General features: G+C 41.0%; 1 protein-coding gene across 1 annotated transcript in view; it reads right to left on the reverse strand.

The window, feature by feature from the left end:
- The window catches only part of usp43a (ubiquitin specific peptidase 43a), a 165,073-nt gene that overhangs the window by 123,706 nt on the left and 15,247 nt on the right, over positions 1 to 26,120 (reverse strand). The window contains exon 2 of the mRNA XM_057843065.1: positions 7,902 to 8,063. Within this exon, the coding sequence (XP_057699048.1) occupies positions 7,902 to 8,063 (162 nt within the window). The remainder of the gene's footprint in view (positions 1 to 7,901; positions 8,064 to 26,120) is intronic.

The raw sequence follows: 26,120 nt of genomic DNA on the forward strand, positions 1-26,120 counted from the left end.
GGGGTGACATTTCACGCGAGGCGGCTATTTTTCAGCACATTACCGGATATTTACAACAAAGTCCGCCAAAACATTGTTACCGACTTGGCTGCTACGAACAACCTCGCTTTGACAACGGACATGATGAACATTGAGTGGCAAATTAAGAGCGCTGTGCTTCAAACCCGTCCTGTTTATGAAAGTCGCTGGTGTTGTGCAGTAATGAGCAGACGTGACTGTTCTGTGGCGTTTGCTAACTTTTTTTTAAATGTGTGCACACTCTAGATATCATGAAATAGCAAACTAGATGTGCTACGTCCCGTGCCATTGGCTACGTGAGCCCAGAGTGATTATGGGACACGCAGCCATATACTACATCGATGAATTATAAACCGCCATGACTGAATGGGAGTTAAGAAGGCCAAATTAATCCATACCAGTGACTATAGATAATGCTGCAAATATTATTAATTCACTACGTAACACAGTAGTGACGGGATCTGTCGTTCACTTGAGTAAACGTATCCATTCCGGTTCGTTCAGTAAAAAGATTCGTTCAAACGAATTGTTCAACGAGTCGTTCGCCCCCTCACCTCCCTCCCCGCCCAAATGAATCGTTCGGTTAGTGAACGGGAAGTGACGTTGCCGAACGAATCACCAAAGACCGCTTCGCAGTATAACTGAACGGGAAGTGACATCGCTTGGTCCCTCCCTCTCTTGCACACAGGCTCCTCATTGACCACTCGTCGTAGTTTCAGAAATGAGTGACAGACGATATCATTCTGCTTTCACAGATAGCCTCGTCTCCCTCCCGCTGCTGCAAAAGCGAGGGAGAACTTCCGCGTCGTCTGTCCTAGTTGAATGGGATCAAAATCATGGCTCGTGCTTGCATTTCGATTTAGGACACGGTTAAACATTTTCCTTTTGTGGGGGGAGTGGGAGTTTGGGGTCGGGGGCGCACGGACTTTCTTTAGCATGATCTTGATCACATATACAATGCTGCTGCTACCAGCCAACGCGGCGTGCTTCCTGTCACGAAAATAAAAATAAATCGAAAGTTTAATTTCTAAATATGGAACGGCCAACACATCATATTTACCTCTCGCTCTGTTGTATTTTAGTTTTTATGCTCATCACTATTATTTTAGGTCACTATTGTTAAAACTAAAGCGTAAATAGCTAGTTGTCAAATGTGCTGCTCTGAAATAAAAACAATACTACATTTTGATATTCGACAGTTTAATTGCAAATCAGTATTAAGATGATCGTATTGAATTTTTGCACTGGTATTAACAAATAAAATAATCCGGTCAGCTCCCATGTCGCCCCCTCATCTCAGATCGTCAAATGCTGACGAGAAATAATTGTTTGTTCTTTACGATGTTGCCTTTCTACTCTCATTAGTCTGTTAAGAAAAATGTAGACATATTGCGACATCTCCCGTGTCCGCGTGCGTTGTTTTTGAGTAGCACATGATGGACGGATGGACATAATTTGTCAAACCAACCAACACCCGACACGCTCTGACACGAAAAAAAATTAAATAAAACAGTCGGAAAAAATTGACGTGTATATACAGTTTCATTGCAAATCAGTATTATGGTGATAATACTAAATATTTTTTCTGTGCGCATATGAGGTAAATATCGCTGCCATGAAGCCTCCATATGGTGACAGTTCTCTGCCCCCTTCACTGCCGTGAGTGCCGTCACGCGACGCAGCTCACTTTTGCTTGCCTCGTAGCTACCCGTGTTTTTTTTTTTTGTTTTTTTTTAGCTACCCGTGTTTTAAACTACTGTAAGTTTGATAGTATGTTGTCAGTCATAGGTAGTCCCGAGTCTGATGAGAAAAAAAGTACACTAAACCATGCTCGCTAGATTTGTGTGGTGTTTTGTCTGTTTGAGCAGCATTTGATAGGCTCCACATTAACAAATACGTTACAAAGTCATTTCCCTCCATTTTTTGACTCGTTCACCGCATTACTGGAAAGTCAAGTTAGCAGCAAGCTAGGTCAGGAACCGGAGGACCGAGTCACTGAACGGGAAGTGACATAACTCAGTCTTGCCCCCTTGCGTGCACGCTGGCTGCTTATGAGTGAGTGACAGACGCCCTGATTCTGTTTCCGCTCCCTCCCCTGCCCACGATGAGGCTGGCGTCTGATTGGTCGTGTGTGATGTCAAAAGACGCTGCCGCTTGCTCAACGCCCTCCCACGCAGCGAACAAACCCTTACTTCATAGAACGTATCAGTGCAGATGGTGATTAGTTCGGTCTCGTTCACACAAACAATTCGTTCAAAAAGACCGAATCGTTCGCGACCGATACAACACTATAACACAGATGACTTGGACCACAGATAGGATGTTTTTCACATGTGGTAAGACCTCTAGTCACCTGCTAAGACAGTAATAGCAATCAACAGTGTGCCCCGCCTCACTTTACAAACAGTAAAGATTGTTCTCAGCACTTTTATACAAAATTTCTCATTTCAGTAAGAAGTAAGCACATAAATATCATGCACTAAAATTCATGTTTATATGATGGCAATTTAATGTTTGCTCGTTAGCAAAAAAATAAAAAATAAAAATAACCCGAAACAAAATATACAGTTGTTATTTTCTTTTCAGAGCTTTAAATGTTTTCAATCGAATCGAAAATCGTGTCCCTATCGAAAATCTTATCGTTGCATCCGTATGGAACACCATAGCAGAAGCTATGAGGGGAAAATTTTTCATTTGCCTAAATGCTTAAGTTATTAAGTGCAGTTCTATTTATTTTTCTTGAAAAACACATTTAATTCATTCTGTGTTTCCTAGTGGTATTAATATTGTTGTCTTTTACTTAAGAGACATGGTCTATTGTTTTTAGTTGTGATTTCTTAAAAAGTATTTTTGAATTTAAGAGTAAATATTTATCGCGTTTAAATGGGTGTACTTGATCTATTACTATATACTGTATTCTCACTGCATTATTGTGAATTGGTTTAAAAAAAAAACAAATTGGGGGGGGCGCAATAATATCGCATATCGCAATCATTTATGAGATAAATAATCGCACACTAAAATTTGTTATCGCGACAGGCCTAGGAATACTTAGGCTCGGGAAAAGTTACAGACGGCTGCGGCTTAGAGGAGGAGGGCCAACCAACATGTACAACATGTTTGCGGAAGGTGGGTCCCGGGGAGGCAATACCTCCAATGATTTCGCATTTATACAAAACTAAAGGTTAGGAAACACTGTCATGAACATTTCCCACCAGCGACAAGAGTTAACTCCAGCGTGTTTAATGTTCCTAGCGGTAATAAAACGTGGTGTTTTTTTCTCCCAAGCAACTGCCTGTGCTGAGAAAGAGAGTCTGTGTATAATGTAAACATGATACGAGTCATACACATGTGCTTTTTATTGAAAATAATTAAATTATTTTTGTTCCGATCGTAATAATGTTGAACTGTGGCTGTGGGTTTAGGCCAGTGCTTCTCAATTATTTTCTGTTACGCCCCCCCAAGCAAGACGTAAATGTTTCGCGCCCCCCCAAACTCTCTGCCGCCACTGTAAATAGTATTATTTGTCTATAAAATTACTATTGTAAATACACAGCTGCCTAACATTGTGTCCTTTTTTTCTAATAAAGAAAAAAGGTAACATAGATCAACTTTTAATAAAGTATAACTTTATTAACATTGTTTTGTTTGTAACAGAGAAGACTTGACGTGCATCAATTTGCCTGAATTTAAAAAAAAAAAAGACATTCAAACTGGAAAAATACACTCAAGGTACATTTTTGACCATTTGATGCAGAAAAATAAAATGTAATAAAATCCGTAAATCATAACAAATTCAAATTGATTAGAAAGATTCACTCATGAGGACAATATGCCAAAAAATTTGACCGAAAAAACAAAAATGAAATTAGGAAAAAAAGAGTGTCCTTGGACAGAAGGACAGTTTTTAATTTTGCTGCTCACACTCAGTATTACCTCCTTTGCAATGGTGTGGAGTCATTTTGCAATGAGCATGCTAACAATGCTCACTGGTTTACTGATATAACACTGACAAAGCAGGACGATTGTTGGCAATATTCGGCACGTTTTCGCTGAAAAACAATCAAGCGGCTTATCAATGAGATTGGGGTCGAATGTCTTTAAGTGGCGTCTTAATTGATTTGGCTTCTGGCAGTCCGCTATAATTATTTTTAGACACAGTAAACAGTGGTTTTTCTTCATCACCCATTGTATTAAAAGTCAAAGCTAAAAGGCAAACGGCACGAAAAAAGCGCATTCTCGGCGGCCGAGGTAGAACCGTAGGTGAGGGCGGTTGTCGTGACGATCCCAAGCCGAAAATGGCACTTCTCGGGAGGCGACGTGAGAACCGGACAAGACAGTGGGTCGCTGCGTGAGTGAGTCCGGTCGGAAAACGGCTTTCGAAAACGGCGGCGGCGCACTGCTCTTCATATCTGTTTTCTGTGTGCTGAGTGCTCTTCCTTAGTACAAAAATACTGCACGCACTCTGAAAATGAGAGCGCCACTGCTACCCACTGAGTGGATGTGCAAGTACACTTTATTCCAATCCGGCAAAAAAAAAAAAGAAAAGAAAAAAGCATGTTCCCTGAGGACACATGCGCCCCCCCTGGCATCGCTCTGCGCCCCCCCAGGGGGGCGCGCCCCACTTTTTGAGAAGTACTGGTTTAGGCTCACGTAAAGGACTGCATTTATTTTGATTTAGAATATTTAAGTTTTTATTTATTTATTTATTTTAACTTAACATTATACTTACTGCATGTTCCAATTTAATAATATATTTTGAAAAATAAAATCCTGTTCAATGAAAAAAAAGTTCTTGTTGTTTTTTTTGTTTGTTTTTTTTAACCCAGATATCTCAAAGTAACACATTTTGGAGCTGTAATTGCAATACCATGATACCGTGAAACCGTGACATTTTGGCTTAATGTTATCATACCGTCAGAATGTCATACCAGCACATGCCTACTGGTATTGAGTGATCATGTTTCACTGTTACTGACTGCGTTAGACGTCCAATCCACTTGAACTGGGAGGGTTAGGGCAGTGAGCAGACGATTGGGCCATCAATGGCAGCCAATGAGTTAACATTTAATAAGTCAACCTTTTCCAGTTCCAAGTGTGACAAAAAAGTGCATAAAGTAGTGACTGCTGCCATCTGACTTTATGCTCATAAAAGAATGCTACTTATGTGGTGCAAGCCAAAGGAGGGTAGGGAAACCAAGCAGGTTTAGCAAGGTCCCATTGGTAGGCGTATTAGCATCACTGAGCTTCCTTTGTGTTGGTTACATAATATTGCTGGGGCCAAGCTGTGAAACTGGTAACAGTGCTCCTGAAACAGGTGCAATACATGCAATGTGTGCACAGGTTAATGCAATCCACCACTGAACTAACAAACCTGCAGAGCAGTCATAGACAGACTTAAAATGTACAATAGTGGCCCTGTAATAAATCCTCCTTTCAATACATGATGTTGGATAGTCTTTGACGGATGATGATGGTGCTAGTGAATTAAAATGTCGACAGCTAGCAGTGACAATATTAGAAAATTATAGATATAGATCAACACCACAAATCACAGGCTATCTGAATCACCCTAGTGGGCTTTAAAATAAATCATTAGTTCCATGCCCATCCATCTTTTTGTAAACGGCTCATCACATTTAGGCTCAGGGGAGGGTGGGCTGGAATCTATGCCAGCGTGCTTTGGCAGAAAGGTCGCGTACCGCCTGCCCAGACCGGTCGCCCATCGATAAAATGCAGATAAACACTTTTGTACACTCACTCTTGCAAGCCAGCAAAATCTATTGCTTTTCGATCAACTAGGGAAATTAAAACACAATCATCCCTTCACATCTTGAGAGAAATACATACTGGACTGTCTCAGAAAATTAGAATACACAATATTCTAATTTTTTGAGACAGTCCTGTGTATATATACAGGACTGTCTCAGGAAATTACACAGTCCAGTATATAGGGACATTGATTCAGTGTGTTGTAAAAAGAGTAAAACTGTTTGAATTTTACAGAAAAGTGTTTCCACCGACCCGATGACTCAACAAAATGTCTTTGCTTAGCATTTTAAACTAGGGATGCTACCAAAAATTATAATTCTTGGCTGAAACAGAAAACTGAATATGGAAAACTGGGGCAAAAAAAACGAAACCAATGATTCTTTTTTTGTTTGTTTGTTTGTTTTTTTTTTTATAAAATTTTGTTTATACATTATATTTACTTATAAAATACACACAATTTTGCCGGTTATTTATTTGATTTATTTTCAATGTAATTAAGTTATCTTATTTTCAATTTCAATTATTAATGCTTAGCATGATAAAAATATTTATTTGGGACTGAAATTTCAATAATTCAAAATAATATTAATCACATAATTAAATGCTTAACTTGACCCACTATAAAAGTTAAAAAGCATGTTAAAAATGCTAATGATAATATGCTATTGGTTCACAGACACTAGGGTGGTATTGACGTATCAATACTGAAATAGTAGTATCTGGACACGATGTTTAATTTCAAAAGTATGAATGCTCAGTTTTTTATTTGTATCTGCACTACCACAGTTCACCAGCAATTGTGTTGTCATGGGATAAATGCTTAATTTTCCAGTACTCTTGATAGTACTGGTAATGGAGGACATTTTTGCATTTTACTTGGTAAGTTTTTGCGATTGAAAATGTTGAAAATCCTACTAATTTGAACTAGGAAGGTTGACAGTGAATAAACATTTGTTCGCTCTTTCGCTGTTAATTCTTCCAATTCAAATATATTGTACGTCTACTTATTTAAAACTCATTTCAATTCACAGCAAGATGATTGGACACCACATGATTAGAGGTGTCATCATCTTAATGGCACTGAAAGTGTTAATTGTTAAAAAAAAAAAAAAGTGAATTTGTTCTTTTTTAGATAATTAGTATCAAAAATCGTATCGAGTGTTTTTTAGTATCGATAGTGAGTTAAAAATGTTAGTATCGTGACAACAATAACAGACACCCCCTTTGTACTTTATTTTCACTATTTGCAATACATTTTGGTGTTCAATCACTTTCAATTGTGTTTTTATATGGTAATAGAAACGAACACATTGAAAGTCTTTTCTCGGAGTGGCCAATCATTGCAATGCACACCGTGCAGTCAAGTGACCATGAGATAGACACACATATTTATCCAAATCTGCAATTTACTGCAATTTATTAGTTCTCTGTTTGCGATATTTGAAGCCATAAACAGGACAATTAGTCAAATGTCCTCAATAAAGGTTACAGGCATATCACTGTTTACCCATAGCACTAAGCCAGCATGAGGGTCCAAAGCTGTAGTCCCAATGTTGTATTATAAGCAGAATACGGACAATGGTACTATCGTATGATACAATGAAATCTGTTAATAAAGTGGATCAACATTGGAAAAAAAGAAAATCAGAGATTATCCTGACTATGAAAAGCCAGTCTCTGAATGGCAGAATCAGCAGAGGGAAGCCGGCTTTATTATAGCACTGGCAGCCTAATGAGAGCTACGGCCTTAAGATGTTTATTTGGCACGAAAAATAATACCAGGAAGGTAGGGCTCCATGAATATTAAAGAGAAAACTCTATTGATAGAAATTTCATAATGATCAAGTGTTTCATGGAGTCCTAAGTCTCATGCTATAACCCCTACCAAGAACTTCTCATGAAATTACATTGACATTCTCTACTTTAGTGTGGTGCCACAAAGATACAGTTACTGGTTTAGGTTGAGCTACTCTCAAAGTTCAAGGTTGTCAAAGAGACACTCCAAAGACACCACCAGCATTAACACTAACAACATAAGAAGCTTCTTTATTAATTTTCTCACGAAAGCATTTCATTCAAATGGTTGATGATGCTGGTCAAATTGGACTCACCTTGAAGTTAGCTTTGGTGTTGTTGCTACTGCTGCTGCTACTGTTGTTGTTGTTCGGGTTTTTGGCATCTTCGTGAACTCTGTCCAAAAGCCAGAGGAGGAACTCCAGGGCATCGTGCTGCGAGTTGCCTCGAAACTGAGAGCCATATTTTGCCACGATGCTCTGAAAAAAAAAGGACATCTTAACTAACCAATCAAAGATAGTAATTTGATATTTCATGACATAAAAAAAAACAGGCTGACATTTGCTTTGGAGAAACTATGAACTTTAGATTGGTGAAATAACATCAAAATGCAGTAGTCAAACCACAAAAATAAAGCCGAAGTCAATGCTGAAACTACAGGTTGAGACCAAGTCAAGCCCAAAACTAAAATGTGCGATGCAACTGAGAGTAAATACAAAGTGTCTTCTGTATTTACAAAAGTGCAAGAAATACCATCAATTTATATATGAGACTGAAAGCAGTTTGATAACTCTTTTAAAAACAAAACCGACAGGATAAAGACCCCATGTTCTTTTTAGCACCGCAGGTTTTAGGGCAATATAAATATATGTGACTTGACTTTTCTAAACTAATAAAACTGCAAAGGAAGCATACCAGTAGCTTCCCTGGTATAAGTAACTACAGGTAGCGATATGAATTGATTTGGAGCACAACATACGTAATGCAGCTGACTGCGACCGAATCAGGCATTCTTCTGGGATCTAAATAAACTCGCAGAGGAAGAGCCCCACACTCCCAACCACCATCTAGCTGACAGCTTGCAAATGAGCTACACAAGCAGGATGACATCCAGGCAGGTGGAGACACCAAAAACACAGGGTAGAAGCTTATTGTAGGACCTTCAAATTTTAATTCAGATTTTTTTTTCTGTAAATAAATTATACATATTAGAAGCAGATTAATTAATATAATTAATAATTATCATTAATTTTCTGCAAATAAATTATCATTTGAAGCTGACTAATTGAAATAATGCAAAGAGCAAAAACTATGCAATCGTCAGTTATGGAAATATAAGATTTTTAATAATTACGACATTACAATACGTAAGCTAGAGGACTAGACATTTGTAAAACCTGACTGTGTTTATGTGTGTGTAAGTCTGTATGGATACTTCAGAATGGAGTGACAGAAGATAGTAGTAAGGATGCCCCGATCCAGATTTTTTTTTTTTTTTTTTTTTACTTCCGATTCGATTTTTATAAAGCTACTGTTTCTATTTTAATATGTTGTGCCGAAACCGATCCCATTATTATCTTAGATTATTAAAATAATGCAAAATAATAATGCTGAGGCAGAGAAGTTCCGACTAGATATAGTCGGACTCTCCTCCACACACAGCTTGGGTTCTGGTACCAATCCTCTCGAGAGGGGTTGGACTCTCTTCCATTCTGGAGTTGCCCACAGTGAGAGGTGCCGAGCAGGTGTGGGCATACTTATTGCCCCCCGGCTTGGTGCCTGTACGTTGGGGTTTACCCCCGTGGACGAGAGGGTAGCCTCCCTCCGCCTTCGGGTGGGGGGACGGGTTCTGACTGTTGTTTGCGCTTATGCACCGAACAGCAGCTCAGAATACCCACCCTTTTTGGAGTCCTTGGAGGGTGTGCTGGAGAGCGCCCCCTCTGGGGACTCCCTCGTTCTACTGGGGGACTTCAACGCTCACGTGGGCAATGACAGTGAGACCTGGAGGGGCGTGATTGGGAGGAACGGCCCCCCCCGATCAGAACCCGAGTGGTGTTCTGTTATTGGACTTCTGTGCTCGTCACGGTTTGTCCATAACGAACACCATGTTCAAACATAGGGCTGTCCACATGTGCACTTGGCACCAGGACACCCTAGGCCACAGTTCAATGATCGACTTTGTAATCGTGTCATCGGACTTGCAGCCACATGTTTTGGACACTCGGGTGAAGAGAGGGGCGGAGCTGTCAACTGATCACCACCTGGTGGTGTGTTGGCTCCGATGGTGGGGGAAGTTGCTGGCCAGACCTGGCAGGCCCAAACGTATTGTGAGGGTCTGCTGGGAACGTTTGGCAGAATCCCCTGTCAGAAAGAGTTTCAACACCCACCTCCGGCAGAACTTCTCCCTTGTCCCGGGGGAGGTGAGGGACATTGAGTCCGAGTGGGCCATGTTCCGCACCTCCATTGTTGAGGCGGCCGATCGGAGCTGTGGCCGTAAGGTGGTTGGTGCCTGTCGTGGCGGCAATCCCCGAACCCGCTGGTGGACACCAGCGGTAAGGGATGCCGTCAAGCTGAAGAAGGAGGCCTATCAGGCCTTTTTGGCCTGTGGGACTCCGGAGGCATCTGACAGGTACCGGCTGGCCAAGCGGACTGCGGCTTCGGCGGTCGCCGAGGCAAAAACTCGGACATGGGAGGAGTTCGGCGAGGCCATGGAAAACGACTTCCGGACAGCTTCGAGGAAATTCTAGTCCACCATCCGGCGTCTGAGGAGAGGAAAGCAGTGCACCATTAACACTGTGTATAGTGAAGATGGTGTACTGCTGACCTCGACTCGGGACGTCGTGAGTAGGTGGGGAGAATACTTCGAAGCCCTCCTCAATTCCACCGACACGCCTTCCTTTGAGGGAGCAGAGTCTGGGGACTCTGAGGTGGGCTCTTCCATCTCTGGGGTTGAAGTCACTGAGGCGGTTGGTAAGCTCCTCGGTGGCAGGGCCCCAGGGGTAGATGAGATCCGCCCGGAGTTCCTAAAGGCTCTGGATGTTGTGGGGCTGTCATGGCTGACACGCCTCTACAACATTGCGTGGACATCGGGGACAGTGCCTCAGGATTGGCAGACCGGGGTGGTGGTCCCCCTTTTTAAAAAGGGGGACCGGAGGGTGTGTTCCAATTATAGAGGGATCACACTCCTCAGCCTCCCAGGTAAAGTCTATTCAGGGGTGCTGGAGAGGAGGGTCCGTCGGGAAGTCGAATCTCGGATTCAGGAGGAGCAGTGTGGTTTTCGTCCCGGCCGTGGAACAGTGGACCAGCTCTACACCCTCGGCAGGGTCCTCGAGGGTGCATGGGAGTTCGCCCAACCAGTCCACATGTGTTTTGTGGATTTGGAGAAGGCGTTCGACCGTGTGCCTAGGGGAGTCCTGTGGAGGGTGCTCCGGGAGTACGGGGTACCGAGCCCCCTGGTAAGGGCTGTTCGGTCCCTGTACGACCGGTGTCAGAGTCTGGTCCGCATTGCCGGCAGTAAGTCGAATTCGTTCCCAGTGAGGATTGGACTCCGCCAAGGCTGCCCTTTGTCACCGATTCTGTTCATAATTTTTATGGACAGAATTTCTAGGCGCAGCCGAAGCGTTGAGGGTGTCCGGTTTGGTGGCCTCAGCATTGCATCTCTGCTTTTTGCAGATGATGTGGTGCTGTTGGCTTCATCAAGCCGTGACCTCCAACTCTCACTGGGGCGGTTCGCGGCCGAGTGTGAAGCGGTTGGGATGAAGATCAGCACCTCCAAATCCGAGACCATGGTCCTCAGCCGGAAAAGGGTGGAGTGCCCTCTCCGGGTCGGGGATGAGATCCTGCCCCAAGTGGAGGAGTTCAAGTATCTTGGGGTCTTGTTCACGAGTGAGGGTAGGAGGGAGCGGGAGATTGACAGGCGGATCGGTGCAGCGTCTGCAGTGATGCGGACTCTGCACCGGTCCGTTGTGGTGAAGAAGGAGCTGAGCCAAAAGGCGAAGCTCTCAATTTACCAGTCGATCTACGTTCCTACCCTCACCTATGGTCACGAGCTGTGGGTCGTGACCGAAAGAACAAGATCCCGGATACAAGCGGCCGAAATGAGTTTCCATCGCAGGGTGTCCGGGCTCTCCCTTAGAGATAGGGTGAGAAGCTCGGTCATCCGGGAGGGGCTTGGTGTCGAGCTGCTACTCCTCCGCGTTGAGAGGAGCCAGTTGAGGTGGCTCGGGCATTTGGTTCGGATGCCTCCTGGACGCCGCCCTGGAGGGGTGTTCCGGGCATGTCCCACCGGTAGGAGGCCCCGGGGTCGACCCAGGACACGCTGGAGAGACTATGTCGCTCGGCTGGCCTGGGAACGCCTTGGAATCCCGCCGGAGGAGCTGGCTGAAGTGGCTGGGGAGAGGGAAGTCTGGGCTTCCCTGCTAAAGCTGCTGCCCCCGCGACCCGACCCCGGACTAAGCGGAAGATAATGGATGGATGGATGGATGGATAATAATGCAACCTATACTTAAATCCTTTTTATTGTGAACTGTATTGCAACAACCGTTCTCTGCAAACTGGGTTGTAAAACAATATACCCGGTATATAGTATGTATGCATGAATTTTTTTTACTTTTGTTCTTTTCCTCTTCTTTCTTCTTCCTTTCTTTCTTTCCGCCCAAAACACCTTCGTGTCCGCTGCTTTCTCCTAATAGTTAAAATAAAATGAACCACCACAATTGGAGTATATCAAACTCCCATGTGGCACATTAAAACTGTTCAGTCTATAAGGACATTCAGATTCCCATTCGCTGTTTCTAAGCAGCTGAACAGGACAGATTTTTTTTTTTTATTGTAAAAAACAAAAAAAAAAGTAACAATAAAAGAAATAAAATGCTTTTAAAAATGCTGGTGAAAGGTTTGTTGGGTGACTCCACTGTCAATGACTAATTATATACTGTATTTTGTATTAAATTGAGCCCTGCTGGTACATTCTCAAGAAATGCTCTGTTTACAAATATAACACAATGTTCTTTTACTACCATTGGATTCAAAAGAGAAGAAGTTCAACACGGCAGACATGTTTGCCTAGTGATTTACAGCAACCGAAAAACATGTCTGTGCACAAAACAAGTGCTCGAGTCGAGAAAGGTGGGAAGCTGGACTTATCCCACTCGGATGGTACCTGTTGCTACCACAAAGCATTCCAAGCAAATGTACAACAAACATGGCTGAGTAGGACAAGTTGCTTTTTATTTTGGCCATCAAAAAACATTTTGACCTCCAACAAAACTGCCTTCCCGTAAGCGATCAAATAGTGGAGGAAAATCGACGACAGATGTATAGCACACACTGTAAACTGCCTTATTTAGTTACTGTACATCCTTGCAGAAAGTCAATATATAAAACATTTACAAATTATTTTAAGATAATTCACTGTATGATAAAAATACATGGTGTGTCAAAGAAAATTATTTTCATTTTTGTGTCAACAATATGTTGTCTTGAGCGCCATTTCGTAAAGTGACGTCAGATTGAAGCAAATCGTTGTGGTACTTTTTTTTTTTTTTCTCCTGACTTCGCGACTAGGACCTCCCAGTTGAAGTAACGTTCTAATAATCTTCTAGACTTCCCGCATTCCTCAAATGCCCCACAGAAATACCAGATCGGATTCCATCTTGTGACCAAATCGGATGCTGTCCGATACCCCCAAAACAGCCGTAGTGAGCGCTCATACCGAAAAAAAAAAAAAATTAATCTTGACAAATGAATTTTTAACATTCGATAACTCCACACATCTATGTGTGGGCATAAGAACGATGCTAAATATTTTGGCAATTGATTTTCTGTTTAGCGTAGAGTGTTTTAAGCGCATTCAGTGGACATGTCCAGAGTAGGGCTGTCAAACGATTAAAATTTTTAATCGAGTTTTTAAATTTTAAATTTTGACAGCCCTAGTCCAGAGCATTTGCAAGCAGAGACAACACCTTGAGTTTTCATCATTTTGAAGCCTCATTCATTTACAGTACTTAGCAAATTCTTTAATCGTTCAAATCAGGCAGGGTTGTCAAATTTGTCGAGTGTCAAATTTACAAGACGTTTCTTTTCACTTTAAAACACATTAAACACAGGCCATTAATCTGTCTTCCAGGGTAAAATAGTAAAGGAGATTAAAAAAGGGGAGGCTCATCCATGAGGGATAACAGTGTGGAAAGGTTATGATTCTAGTGTAGCAGAATTGGATTTATGTTCAACTTGTCCCAAGATTCCATGAAAACATCCACAATTGGATTGTTTATTGCAGCATTGGCCCATTAATCATTCCCATAATCACATATAAAAATGAAAATAATTATTGTATCTTTGAGAATTTACAGTTGGATAGCTCCGCAAATGGAATGAACTCTTTAACGGGTAGGAGAACAGATTAAGTCGACTAAAACAAAGCAACTGGCACCTGATACAACTTAAGATTTACTTCAAAAGAGGTGAAAAATGGGAATTTATATTTTCCACTTGTAATAATTCAATTCCATTATTGATACTTTTGTTTATTAAACCAATTATTTTATTGAGTGTTATTGGGTCAGTGAATTAAATGGGCTTTTTTAGGGGTGGGGAGGGGGACTTTTTATTAATATCATCCTCAAAAAACCAGGTAAGACAATTTGAGATAAAGTTCCAATTATCATTTGCAACACCGACTTGGCTACAAACAGCAGGTATCTTATAAATATCAACGATGCATGTAAAGCAGCTTTTGCTTTTTTGTTGTTGAATTGTGCCTTGCTTTGCAGAGCTATGTGACCGTCATATAGGGCAACCTTCTCCTTGCATCAATGCATCTTCATTTAAAATCAATGATAACTTACTCATTTGTCAATCAATTTTTATGAGGTTTACATTTTTGTCAATGCATGTGTATAAATAGTGAACTTTAAAAAATAAATGAATAAATGAGCCTAAAATGTTCCGAAGCAACCAGTGGTAACCTTAACAGAATAAAATCGAACACTTCCGTAACTAAGCATACATGTTTTATGATTTATATATATATATATATTTTTTTTTTTATTTTTTTTTATGGATTTGTTTACCTATTGTTATGATCCTCGGTGACTGTTTCAAAACTGATACGCACCATCACAATGATGTCTGAAAATTGTAACATTCAGTCCCCAGATTTCAGTGACGTGTAAGTGCTTTAACTTGTGCAGCTAATGACATCAACGATATCTAACAGGTACAAAGTCTCGCTTTCATTATGTTCAAAGACTGTTTTGTTTTCACTATCACGCCGGCACCACAGTTAGTTTGGTTGTCGGTCTAAAGTACCAGACTAAACGTGTGTTCATGTGTTTGAGTGTGTGGTGCTTGTGTTGAGTTGCAGCTGCCTGCCAGGCTAAGTGAGACCATCTGCTGTTCCTGTGATAGAACACCATGAGAGTTTTATTCGCCGTATTGAAAACGGGTGAAACAGATGGAAGATGGAATGGTCTTTCGTCAAATTAATGCAAACCCAAGGGGAACACTAGATGGGGGCACCGATTACAAGTATTATGTGTATGTGCGTATGAGGATATGGTGGCGTGGATGTGACTACTATTCAGTCCCCTCATCATTTTTCTCACTTGTAATTTGGTCCATGGTTCATTTGGAGTTCACACCACCATCTTTTACATGCATAATGGACACTGAGGAAGGTATACAGCACAGTATTGAAAAGTGGGATGTGTCAGGTCGGATGTTTTGGGGACCCTTTTTAGCAAAAACAATCAAATGGATTGGAAATGGTGAAAAACAAGAGGAACACTTTAATACCCCTTTCCCACTGGCCAAAAAACCCGTGTCAACCCGCTAACAATCGGCTTTTGGTGGAAGTGGGAAAGGTGCAGCGACCCGCTTCGACCCGTGTCAATCAACCCGCCAAGCAACCCGCGTTAAAATCACCTCGGCTCTGATCGCCATGCAGTGTGAAAGCGAAACCCCGGGTCAACAGTCAACACCCTAATCTACGTGGTGACGTAGGCTAGCACGTGATGCGTCATAACAAAAACCATGTGCTCTAGCCCGGATCCACTATCGGGTTCCACATACAGCGAACAGTCGGTGTAGCAGCGTTAGCAATAGCCATAACAGATGAAACAAAGGCTCTTCTCCTCCTTCTGTGACGTACACGACTCCTTTCAATTTCAAGCCAAAATTCACGTCGCCTACGTTGCCTCAGCACAAGCAGAGTGTTGATCCTTTGCTGCATTTCGACCATTTTGAGGGCAGTAAAAAGCATGAAAACAGAGAACACAAACGGAAAGGAAGCTTCTATGTTGCTTTGCATTGTTTACTTGCTTGAACTGAATGAATTCGGTCGCACTTGTCGAAGCGCATCTTAGCGTGGTGACGTCACGAACCTTACGCACGGCTGAGGAGGGGCTGGGGGTGAGACGGGTGGAAAAAAAAAAAAAAGACACGGCTTTTTTTTTTTGTCAATGGGAAAGGTGCCAAATGCCAATTGCTAGCGGGTTGCATCGGCTTGGAAAAACGCGCGTTGACCCACTAGTTTTAGTGGGAAAGGGGCAAACCCTAACCTTTAAGCAGCCAAATTCATAGCATCGTCATATTTATGACCTATGTGACCTCTAACCTTTTCTCTTATCATATCGCCTCCCCTGCAAATTTTGAGTAAAATAGGCAAATCCGTTATTAATTCATCATGAAAATTAATGGGAAATTCCTTCTCTGACCTTTAACCTCATTACCCCACCTAAATCATCTCTTCAGTTTCATGTTACAAACATATCCCGTAAGTTTGATGATAATTATGCTTTTTGTTCTTGAGTTGTCTTGAAAACGAACATATAGACAAAGAGACATACAAAACTAAATACATAACCTACATTTTTTATAGATTTCACCAACTGGATGAGGTTAAAAACAATGTTTGCTTTCAAACTGCAACAAAGTCCAGCAAAAAAGGACTGCAGTTTTAACATCTGGTGTGACCAACAAAATACTTGTCAGATGTTAACATTGCATTTACAAGGTGGGATAACTTCATGTGAAACTTCACACATCTGTCCAACCGTTGTGTAATTTACCGTAATTTCCCGAATATAACGCGCACTTTTTCCCCCCCAAATCAACTTGTAAAATAATGGGTGCGCATTATGCATGGGTACAGGGATGGAGACAGAAATATAATATTTTATATATTATATATATATATATATATATATACACACACACAGTAGAGAAAATAAGTATTTAGTCAACCACGAATTATGCAAGTTCTCCCACTTGAAAATATTAGAGTGGCCTGTAATTGTCAACATGGGTAAACCTCAACCACAAGAGACAGAATGTGGAAAAAAAACAGAAACTCACATTGTTTGATTATAAGGAATTTATTTGCAAATCATGGTGGAAGATAAGTATTTGGTCAACACCAAAAGTTCATCTCAATACTTTGTTTTATACCCTTTGTTGGCAATAACGGAGGCCAAATGTTTTCTGTAACTCTTCACAAGCTTTTCACACACTGTTGCTCCATGCAGATCTCCTCTAGAGCAGTGGTGTTTTGGGGCTGTCGTTGGGCAACACGGACTTTCAACTCCCTCCACAGATTTTCGATGGGGTTGAGATCTGGAGACTGGCTAGGCCACTCCAGGACCTTGAAATGCTTCTTACGAAGCCACTCCTTTGTTGCCCTGGCTGTGTGTTAGGGATCATTGTCATGCTGAAAGACCCAGCCATGTCTCATCTTCAATGCCCTTGCTGATGGAAGGAGATTTTCACTCAAAATCTCTCGATACATGGCCCCATTCATTCTTTCCTTTACTCAGATGAGTCGTCCTGGTCCCTTTGCAGAAAAATAGCCCCAAAGCATGATGTTTCCACCCCCATGCTTCACAGAGGGTATGGTGTTCTTCGGATGCAATTCAGTATTCTTTCTCCTCCAAACACCAGAGCCTGTGTTTCTACAAAAAATTCTATTTTGGTTTCATCTGACCATAACACATTCTCCCAGTCCTCTTCTGGATCATCCAAATGCTCTCTGGCGAACTGCAGACGGGCCTGGACGTGTACTGGCTTCAGCAGGGGGACATGTCTGGCAGTGCAGGATGTAAGTCCCTGGCGGCGCATTGTGTTACTTATTGTAGCCTTTGTTACTGTGGTCCCAGCTCTCTGTGGGTCATTCACTAGGTCCCCCCGTGTGGTTCTGGGATTTTTGCTCACCGTTCTTATCATTTTGACGCCACGGGGTGAGATCTTGCATGGATCCCCAGATCGAGAGAGATTATCAGTGGTCTTGTATGTCTTCCATTTTCTAATAGTTGCTCCCACAGTTGATTTCTTTACACCAAGCGTTTACCTATTGCAGATTCAGTCTTCCCAGCCTGGTGCAGGTCTATAATTTTGTCTATGGTGTCCTTCGACAGCTCTTTGGTCTTGGCCATAGTAGAGTTTGGAGTGTGACTGACTGAGGTTGTGGAAAGGTGTCTTTTATACCGATAATGAGTTAAAACAGGTGCCATTAATACAGGTAACGAGTGGAGCCTCGTTAGACCTCGTTAGAAGAAGTTAGACCTCTTTGACAGCCAGAAATCTTGCTTGTTTATAGGTGACCAAATACTTCTTTTCCACTCTAATTTGGAAATAAATTCTTTAAAAATCAAACAAGGGGATTTTCTGTTTTTTTTTTTTCACATTCTGTCTCTCATGGTTGAGGTTTACCCATGTTGACAATTACAAGCCTCTCTAATCTTTTCAAGTAGGAGAACTTGCACAACTGGTGATTGACAAAATACTTATTTGCCCCACTGTACACGGGTGCGCCTTATATTCGGGAAATTACGGTATACGTGCAATCTGTCTCTGTTATGAGTATGATACCATCTTGTAAGGTTACTTGGGCATCCCATTCCATGTCAGTGCTGCTTCAAAGGGCTCACACAGACACAGAATTTGACAACAAAGTCAACCAGCAAATTTGTTGGCTTCTGGGTTAGTATTAACAGCAAGGGTGTGAAATGTTGTAGTGGAACGTCAGAACAGGACTGAGTCGCACCATACTTGCACCAATTGCAGATTTCCCTTTTTAAACCAAAGGCACTTTATTGTACTATTGATCCCGTTGTAAAATTTTACGACAGACACCCACTTCTGCACCCTATTGTATTTAAAGCATTCCCTCTGCCGGAGAGGTACGTTATATATCAGACCAAACTATTATGAACTTATTTGCTAACAGAAAGTGAAAATATGCTTTTATTTTTATCCACCCAAAAACACTGATATATCAATAACTGTTTTTACACCACGAAATGTATTCCTTAAATCAGATGTGTGACATTAGCTCCAGCATCCGATGTGATCATGTGAACAATCAAAAACGCATCAGATGTCAATATTGCCTTAAACACAACCATTTTGGAGGAGTGCTGAGTTGTAAACTGCTCACTGCTTTACTGGGCCTTGTTGAGGAAAGTATTTTTGCCTCTGAAAGGTAAGATACGGCCACAGGAGGAGTCATAACCTTGTAGCTGTATCATCCTTGCCTTCAACTTCGTCAGAATATTTGCTTTACACAACCTTTGCCTCACCTCATGACATTGCAGCCATTAGCCCTCCCTAAATGCCAGATCCATCTGTCTAGTCTAAAAACAATGCGCTTTACAGGTCAAATCGGACTAGAATTAAGCAGAAACATCCATCAGATCAAAGTGAGACTCTCCTCATCACTGTACATCCTGCCTCATAGGGATAGATGGATTCAAGTGCTACAGGCAGTGAAATAGTAATAAAACATTAGGACTCTTTTCACTTAGTATAATATTCTTCAATCAAACTTTGCTCTGTGTCCAGAAACAGCCATCATACCAACTCAAACTTAACAAAGCTATTTTGTTGTTTTTCTTCACCCCTTACATTATCGCTGGTGTTGTTTCTTTTCGTTATGAAAAAGAGAATTGCTTGGGTGAATTGATCTAAACATTCCAGGCCGACAAGACAGTCTAAAAGTGACTGAATCACACGTTACTTTGAGGAGCACCTGTCGTTTTATGAAACCTCCATCAGTATTCAGTTCACTTCTTGTGTTATCAAACAAAACTCCATAGAAGAATGTTGAGCATGAAACTGAACATCACCTACTTTAAAACTGTAATTTGTATGGTCATGGTCATCCGCAACGTTGGCAATTCAAAACGAGCATAACATTTTATGGAAGAAATAAACATTGTGTTCTATCGGTTGTGTGAATGCGATAAAACAACAATTTTAAGAGGCACTGCAGCAGCTTGAGATAAAGAAAAACAAAACCTGGTCATCTGAGCAAGATTATAGCATGATGACAGAGGAGACCATAACTTGTCAAGGCAGAACATAGTGTTTCTCAATGCAAGTGAGCAGGGTTCCCAAGTAGTTAGTGTTCTTTAGCCAGCAAGCTAGATGGTGGTAGATCGCTCCATTTTGCCTTAGCTGCTATTAAAACTCAAATTGACAATATTTTTGACGAACATCTTACTAATGAATCCATGATGATGCCCACTGGTGCGTAGCTGACAAATGGGAGATGGTCATATCATAACTTCCAGTATATAAAAAATTAATTAATCGTAGATCTCATTCTGGATTGGTCGCCAGTTAAACACAGGGCAAAACCAAAATACACCATTCACAATCACAAATACACCTATTAGTAGTGGTGTGCGGAATCTCTGATTCTTAGATTATTTGCGATTCGGTCGTGGAAGGTTCGAGAACAATTCACAAACATCCAAATTCCAATATTGAAATATGCCAAGTAAAGCGGAACTAAAACAAAGTCAGCGCGGTCTTCGGGACGCAATGAGGAACGGACGGAGCGTAACATTAGGGGTGTGCCACCTTAGGCACCCCACGATTTGATTCGATTCAGGGTGCTACGATTCGATTATTGAACGATGATCATAGTATTGACGATGATCACGGTTATAACGATGATCACGATTATCGATGCATCGTACATTACTAATTAATAAAGTAGCCAAACATATTTATGTCCATTATTTATTTTAAACATCCTAATGATTCAACAGGAATGATGGAAACATGCCCATACAACAAAAAGCTGCCCTTAGCTGCTTTTTTATTATTATTATTATTATTATTATTTTCTTTTTTACTAGAAAGTGCAAAAACATTAACCATTTTAAAGTACAGTACAATAAAATTTACACAGGTGGAATGAATTCCACACATTTCTGGAAACAAATTGTTTTTAGAAATAAGGCTTCTTTACACCAATATATTTGTTTTCACAGATTTCTGTCCTGTTTCGCATGTCTGTAGTGTTACCGGTGTACTTAATCATGGTTTTACAAGTTCTGCATATAAAATACACGCTAGCAAATTATCTAATTAGCTTAGCACTCAGAGCTAACTGTTAACATCTCAAAAACAACAACAATAAAGGCTAAACAGTACAAGAGGGTTCGTTTACTGACCTCTTATAGACGCACACAGGTCTTAGCAACACACTCAGGACATTTTTAAATTGACATGACTTAAAACTACTGCTGGACATCTGAAAGACAAGGAGCAACGAACTATCTCTCTTCCCCTCTCGCTCTAAAAAATAACTTGGGCACAGAAGCGTGACCGCCGGGTCCCTGGCACTCCCTGCCTGTCTCTTACACAAATTTATTTTCCAGTCTTTTGAAAAGGAGTAAATCTCTTGCTCAGTAACCGACAGCATCCATCATAACGTTGTGTGTGCGTTCGTTAAGGGTGTCTGGGCGGCAGACATGTCTTGAATTTCGTTCTGCTATGAGTGGTTGTCAGAAAGTTATTAGGGAAAAATCATCATTTTAGAACCTTTATGAATTGTACTTGAATCGTCTCGTGTCGAATCGCGATGCATCTAATAATCGATTTTTTGGAACTCCCTTAGTAAACATCATTCTCAACTCATGCCGCTAGATAAAAAAACAATAATACCTGCCTGCAGCCGACAGCTGCTACAAGCTACGCCCACATAATGCTACGGTGGATATCATATGTATGTAGAACTAAATGTAAAATATCAGACTTAGCAGCGTTAGTACATGTATAGAAAACTACATGCGAAATAACAGACTCGCCGGCGTTTGTAAACAGATGCCATCTTAAAGCAGTCGACTTCCGAGCGAACCTAATTCACTTTTTATCTAAAATACTCCTAAATCGGCAAAATCTTGACTTGAATCTATCTTTAAATGATGAAATAGTTTTAAACTTTCACATGTCAAAAGTAGACGGAAGGGAAATTATGGAATGACGGGGGCAATTTTAACAACTTTATAGACCCTACTCATCTACGTCACAAAATGGGCGTGTCGCTGTTTCCGGCCGCCATATTGTACCTCTTTTTCAGACCTATTCTCATTGTTTTCAATTAGTCGAGCAAGTTATAGAGCAATTCATGGAAGCCCCGGTGTTATCTGACGCTGTAAACTCATTGGATCCGTTGCATAAAAGGCGTTACGTGGAAAAGCTTCAGTTTATCGATTCGCCAGATCCGTATTTGATGCGTAAATCGATGTTTTTCGACCCGCTGGCTTCGCCTGACATTTGATATCCTGATATTTACAACTATCTTGTCCACACAAAATCAGCCTATTCTCACGAAAGTTTGAAAAACTTTAAGAGCTTGGAGGCTTATAAATGCTACGTTGCTGGTTGGGTGAAACAGGTCCTCGTACACGAAAATTCGGCAGGAATCTTGTGCTCGGAAGGTGAGTTACGAAATTTTCAATTCAAAATCTTTTGTTCTTGCTAACATCCACTGTCAAGTCTAATGTATTTCATGTCATTTGTCGATGGAGCTAGGGCTTTTAATGTTTATATGGTTTAGCGATAGCACTCACTACATACATACGTGTATGTTGTCGGCGATTAGCCTAGCACTGATCTTAATTGTGGTTGTCAGCCCAAAACCCTCTAAATATATATTAAATGCATCTTACCAGATATAAAATGATTACTACATAATCTGTGGTAGTCGTTTGGAGCCCAGTTTTCGCGTCGAATTGCAGCAGCCCATCTCGCTCTTCTCTCCGGGTCCCTCGGAATCCGGTAAAACTTCAAGTCTCTCCGTCTATCTTCTCTGTTATTGCAACCGACCGCCACACACGACTTCACCATTTTGAGTATTAATGTTGACGAGCAGTAAAACGTGCAATAATAGGAGGAATTTACGAAGCGCTAATGCATTTATATGACGAGTATCCGGACAACATGGCGCGGGGGCGTGGCTGTGACGTCACGTGAGTAGGGTCTATTGGTTGATCCACAATATTCAACTAATTGAATGTAGTTTAAAGCTGCTGATACAGAATGCGGACTTGAGTATTTTAATGACTGTTTTAACTGTTAACTTGACACTGAAATAGTAGTTTATTTAAGCCTGAGAGGATTTTTGTGATTTTTTTGTAACTAATGTACTAAATATTAAAAGCATCTGGGGGGTGGTGCATTAATAATCAATTAATAATCGAATCGTATTCTCTGAATCGTAATCGAATTGTTAGGTGCCCCAAGATTCCCACTTTTACCTATCAGTAACGTAGTCTCTAATTAACCTAACATGCTTGAATGTTTTGGGAAAGCCATCGATTCTTAAACCCAGAGCCTCTCAACCGTGGCGAAGATCTGCTAACAATAAGGGCACCGCACTACCACACACTGTAACATTGTGATTCAGTGACTGTAAATGCAGACTATTTCGGACATAGTGCTTTGGAGACCATCACATTCAGTGTTGCAACATGGACAACACATAACTGCTGTGTTCTCGTAAAAAATATGAGTTAATTAATATTGCTCTAAAATCGTGCTGCACCATCTGTTCCACGCGCACAGAAAAAAACAATCACACTCCACAGTCCAGTTGGCGTATATCCACCACTAAGATTTGTGTGTGCAAACAATTGTAAACATCCTGTGTTGTCCATAAAGTAGAGGTGAGGCTGGATAGGACAAACAATCCATCAGTGTTGCCCTGAATCACTGTCATACACCTCCTATGCACCCTCCCCAAACAAAGGGGACCACTTCAAACACCTCTCTTCATCTCCCCGCCTGACCTCCTCGAGCCTCACGAAGCCGTGGCCCTTCAAGCGTGAAAAAGATGAATCCGAGCCCCTCTCGTCACAGAAACTCTCACAAGAAGTGCCTGTGTTGTTAAAAAAAATAATAATCCTTGCCAGGCTTGCCCGTGTTAAGCCACGAGCTGTGTTTCCAAGTCCTATTAATGTGCGGCAACACTTAGACGACAAAAATGTCTTCCCTCCAGATTTAATCTACATCAAACGTGCAGTGCATCAACAATGTTAACGTTGGAGATTTTAGATCTTTAACAGAATGGCTGCATGTAATTGAGACTATTTCTGCCCAAAGGAGCATTGTTCCACTGCTTATCACATTAACCAAGGATAGCTAAGAATGCAGTGTATTTATTGATGTGAAAAACAATCACATCAACATCAACATTGTGATTGCGATATGTATTAAGTAAGCTTGGTTGGAATGGATTTTACTAAATGAGACACCAAACCAGACAAAATTCATATAATCGCCTGAAAACCAGAATACGATGCATAGCATAATTCTATACTAGATTTGCCAGTTTTAGCAATATAATAATTCTCATTTGAAGACCAGTTTCAATCAGTGCCTTGTCCCTGCCAAAGCCGCTTTTCAAAATGAGAAATTATTTTTCTCGCTGCTGGGGCTAAATTATGAAAAACTGGGTAGATTAAGTCATTGTGGCTTGTCCACGTTTTAAGCGACAAACGGGTTTTTTTGCATTATGCTACTACTCTGGTCCTTGTGACCATTTACTGTTTTGCTTACTGTATGTCAAAATGGCAGCTGAGAAAAAGATAATTAGACAAAGTCACAATGGCTTAAAACCAAAATAAACAAAGCACAACCCACTTTCCGCAATAATATAGGCTACTTGATCATTTGACTGTTTGCATCACTTATCCTGAAGCTACTGCCAAAATTCTCATCAAGAACTCATAGGCTGGAATTAGTTTATTTGAAGTTTGTTTCAGTTCGTGAAAACCTTTAGCTCAGAACCTACTGGTATTGAAGGTTTTATGGAAGAAGTGTTTCACTATTATTCAAAGAGTTGCTGTCAATTTGTGTGACAGGATTCCATCATGACATGAGGAAAAAAATATTTTCAAAATATTAGCCAGCCACTAGTGCCATTTGTATTCTGACTGACAAAGAGGCACAAAAGTGCGTCAACATCGAGTAACACGTTGCTGGATTTAGAGCGTGTCAAGTCTTACATGCACACTGTAACATGTTGACAACACAAGCCTACCAATTGTTCTTCAACAACTTGGTTAAATAAAATAATTTCAAACGGCATTTTGTTAAAGCGCAAAACATGATAATTGATTTTTTTTTCTTATGTTACAACATTGTGTTAATTAAATGTCTACTCCGTCATTTTAAACAGCGGGCTATTAAATTGCAATACAACATAATTGATTTTTTTTCTCCTCTGCTGTGCTCAGTTAATTAAATGTCTCTGTCTATCCATGAACAATTCGGTAAGCAGCTGATTGATATCGCATTTCCACAGTAGATTGCACACACAGTTATGCCTTCAAATGATGAGATTTGGGGATTGAATCCTGACTTCGACCTTTCTGTGTGGTATTTGCATGTTGTCCCAGTGCTACTGCAGAATCTTAAACCATTTTCTTTTTTTAACGCGTATAGTGTCCATTGAAGACTCGAAATTGGCAACTGTGTGGATGTAAGTGTGAAATGTTGTTTTTATCCAAATTCTCTGCAAATGGTGTGTGACTAGTCCCAGATGTACCCAGTGTCTTGCTCAAAGTTAGTTGAGATAGACTCAAAATCACCTGTAGACCTAATGGGGACAAATGCTGTAGAAAATTAGCTGAGGGCTGAGTTTCCCACTCAAAAATGGTACAGCGAGAAACAAAAACCCACAATCGAGAAAAATATGTAAGTCTTGTGTGTACTTATTCTGGTTTTTGGTCATTGAACAAAACAATTTCTATTACTGGATACATGGTTGTCACATTTTCTCCTTCAACTTCTACAGCCCATTTTGGTGTGGGCACCTTGTAAACCTTGGACCAGTGAAAGGCACACAGACGTATATTTTGTTGACCAGAATTTTGCAATCAATGTCTGATGATCAATGCAGCACTAATGTTGGTTGTTCTTTGTAAAAGATTACAAATATATGCATGTAAGTACTTTGATATGGTTCTAGCAATTTATTTTGTTTCGATATCCTCTCCAAGCTTATTTGTAAGCTTCGAAATATTAGAAAAACATGACAACACATTGAAAAGATCTCATCAAGAGGCTCAGGAATTCTCAAGCAACGTTTCCTACAAATGAAAAGTTTGGTAACATAAATTTTACACTTGAGGAATTAGGGAGGAATGTTGCAGTAACAAGCAGCTTTCACGGATGCCTGTCTTTTCTCTACTATGGAGACAGGACAGGGAGGACTGTGGTTTTATTTCCAAGCGATGCCCCCC

This window comes from Corythoichthys intestinalis, chromosome 8, assembly GCF_030265065.1.
Source record: "Corythoichthys intestinalis isolate RoL2023-P3 chromosome 8, ASM3026506v1, whole genome shotgun sequence".
In the NCBI taxonomy this organism is placed as follows: domain Eukaryota; kingdom Metazoa; phylum Chordata; class Actinopteri; order Syngnathiformes; family Syngnathidae; genus Corythoichthys; species Corythoichthys intestinalis.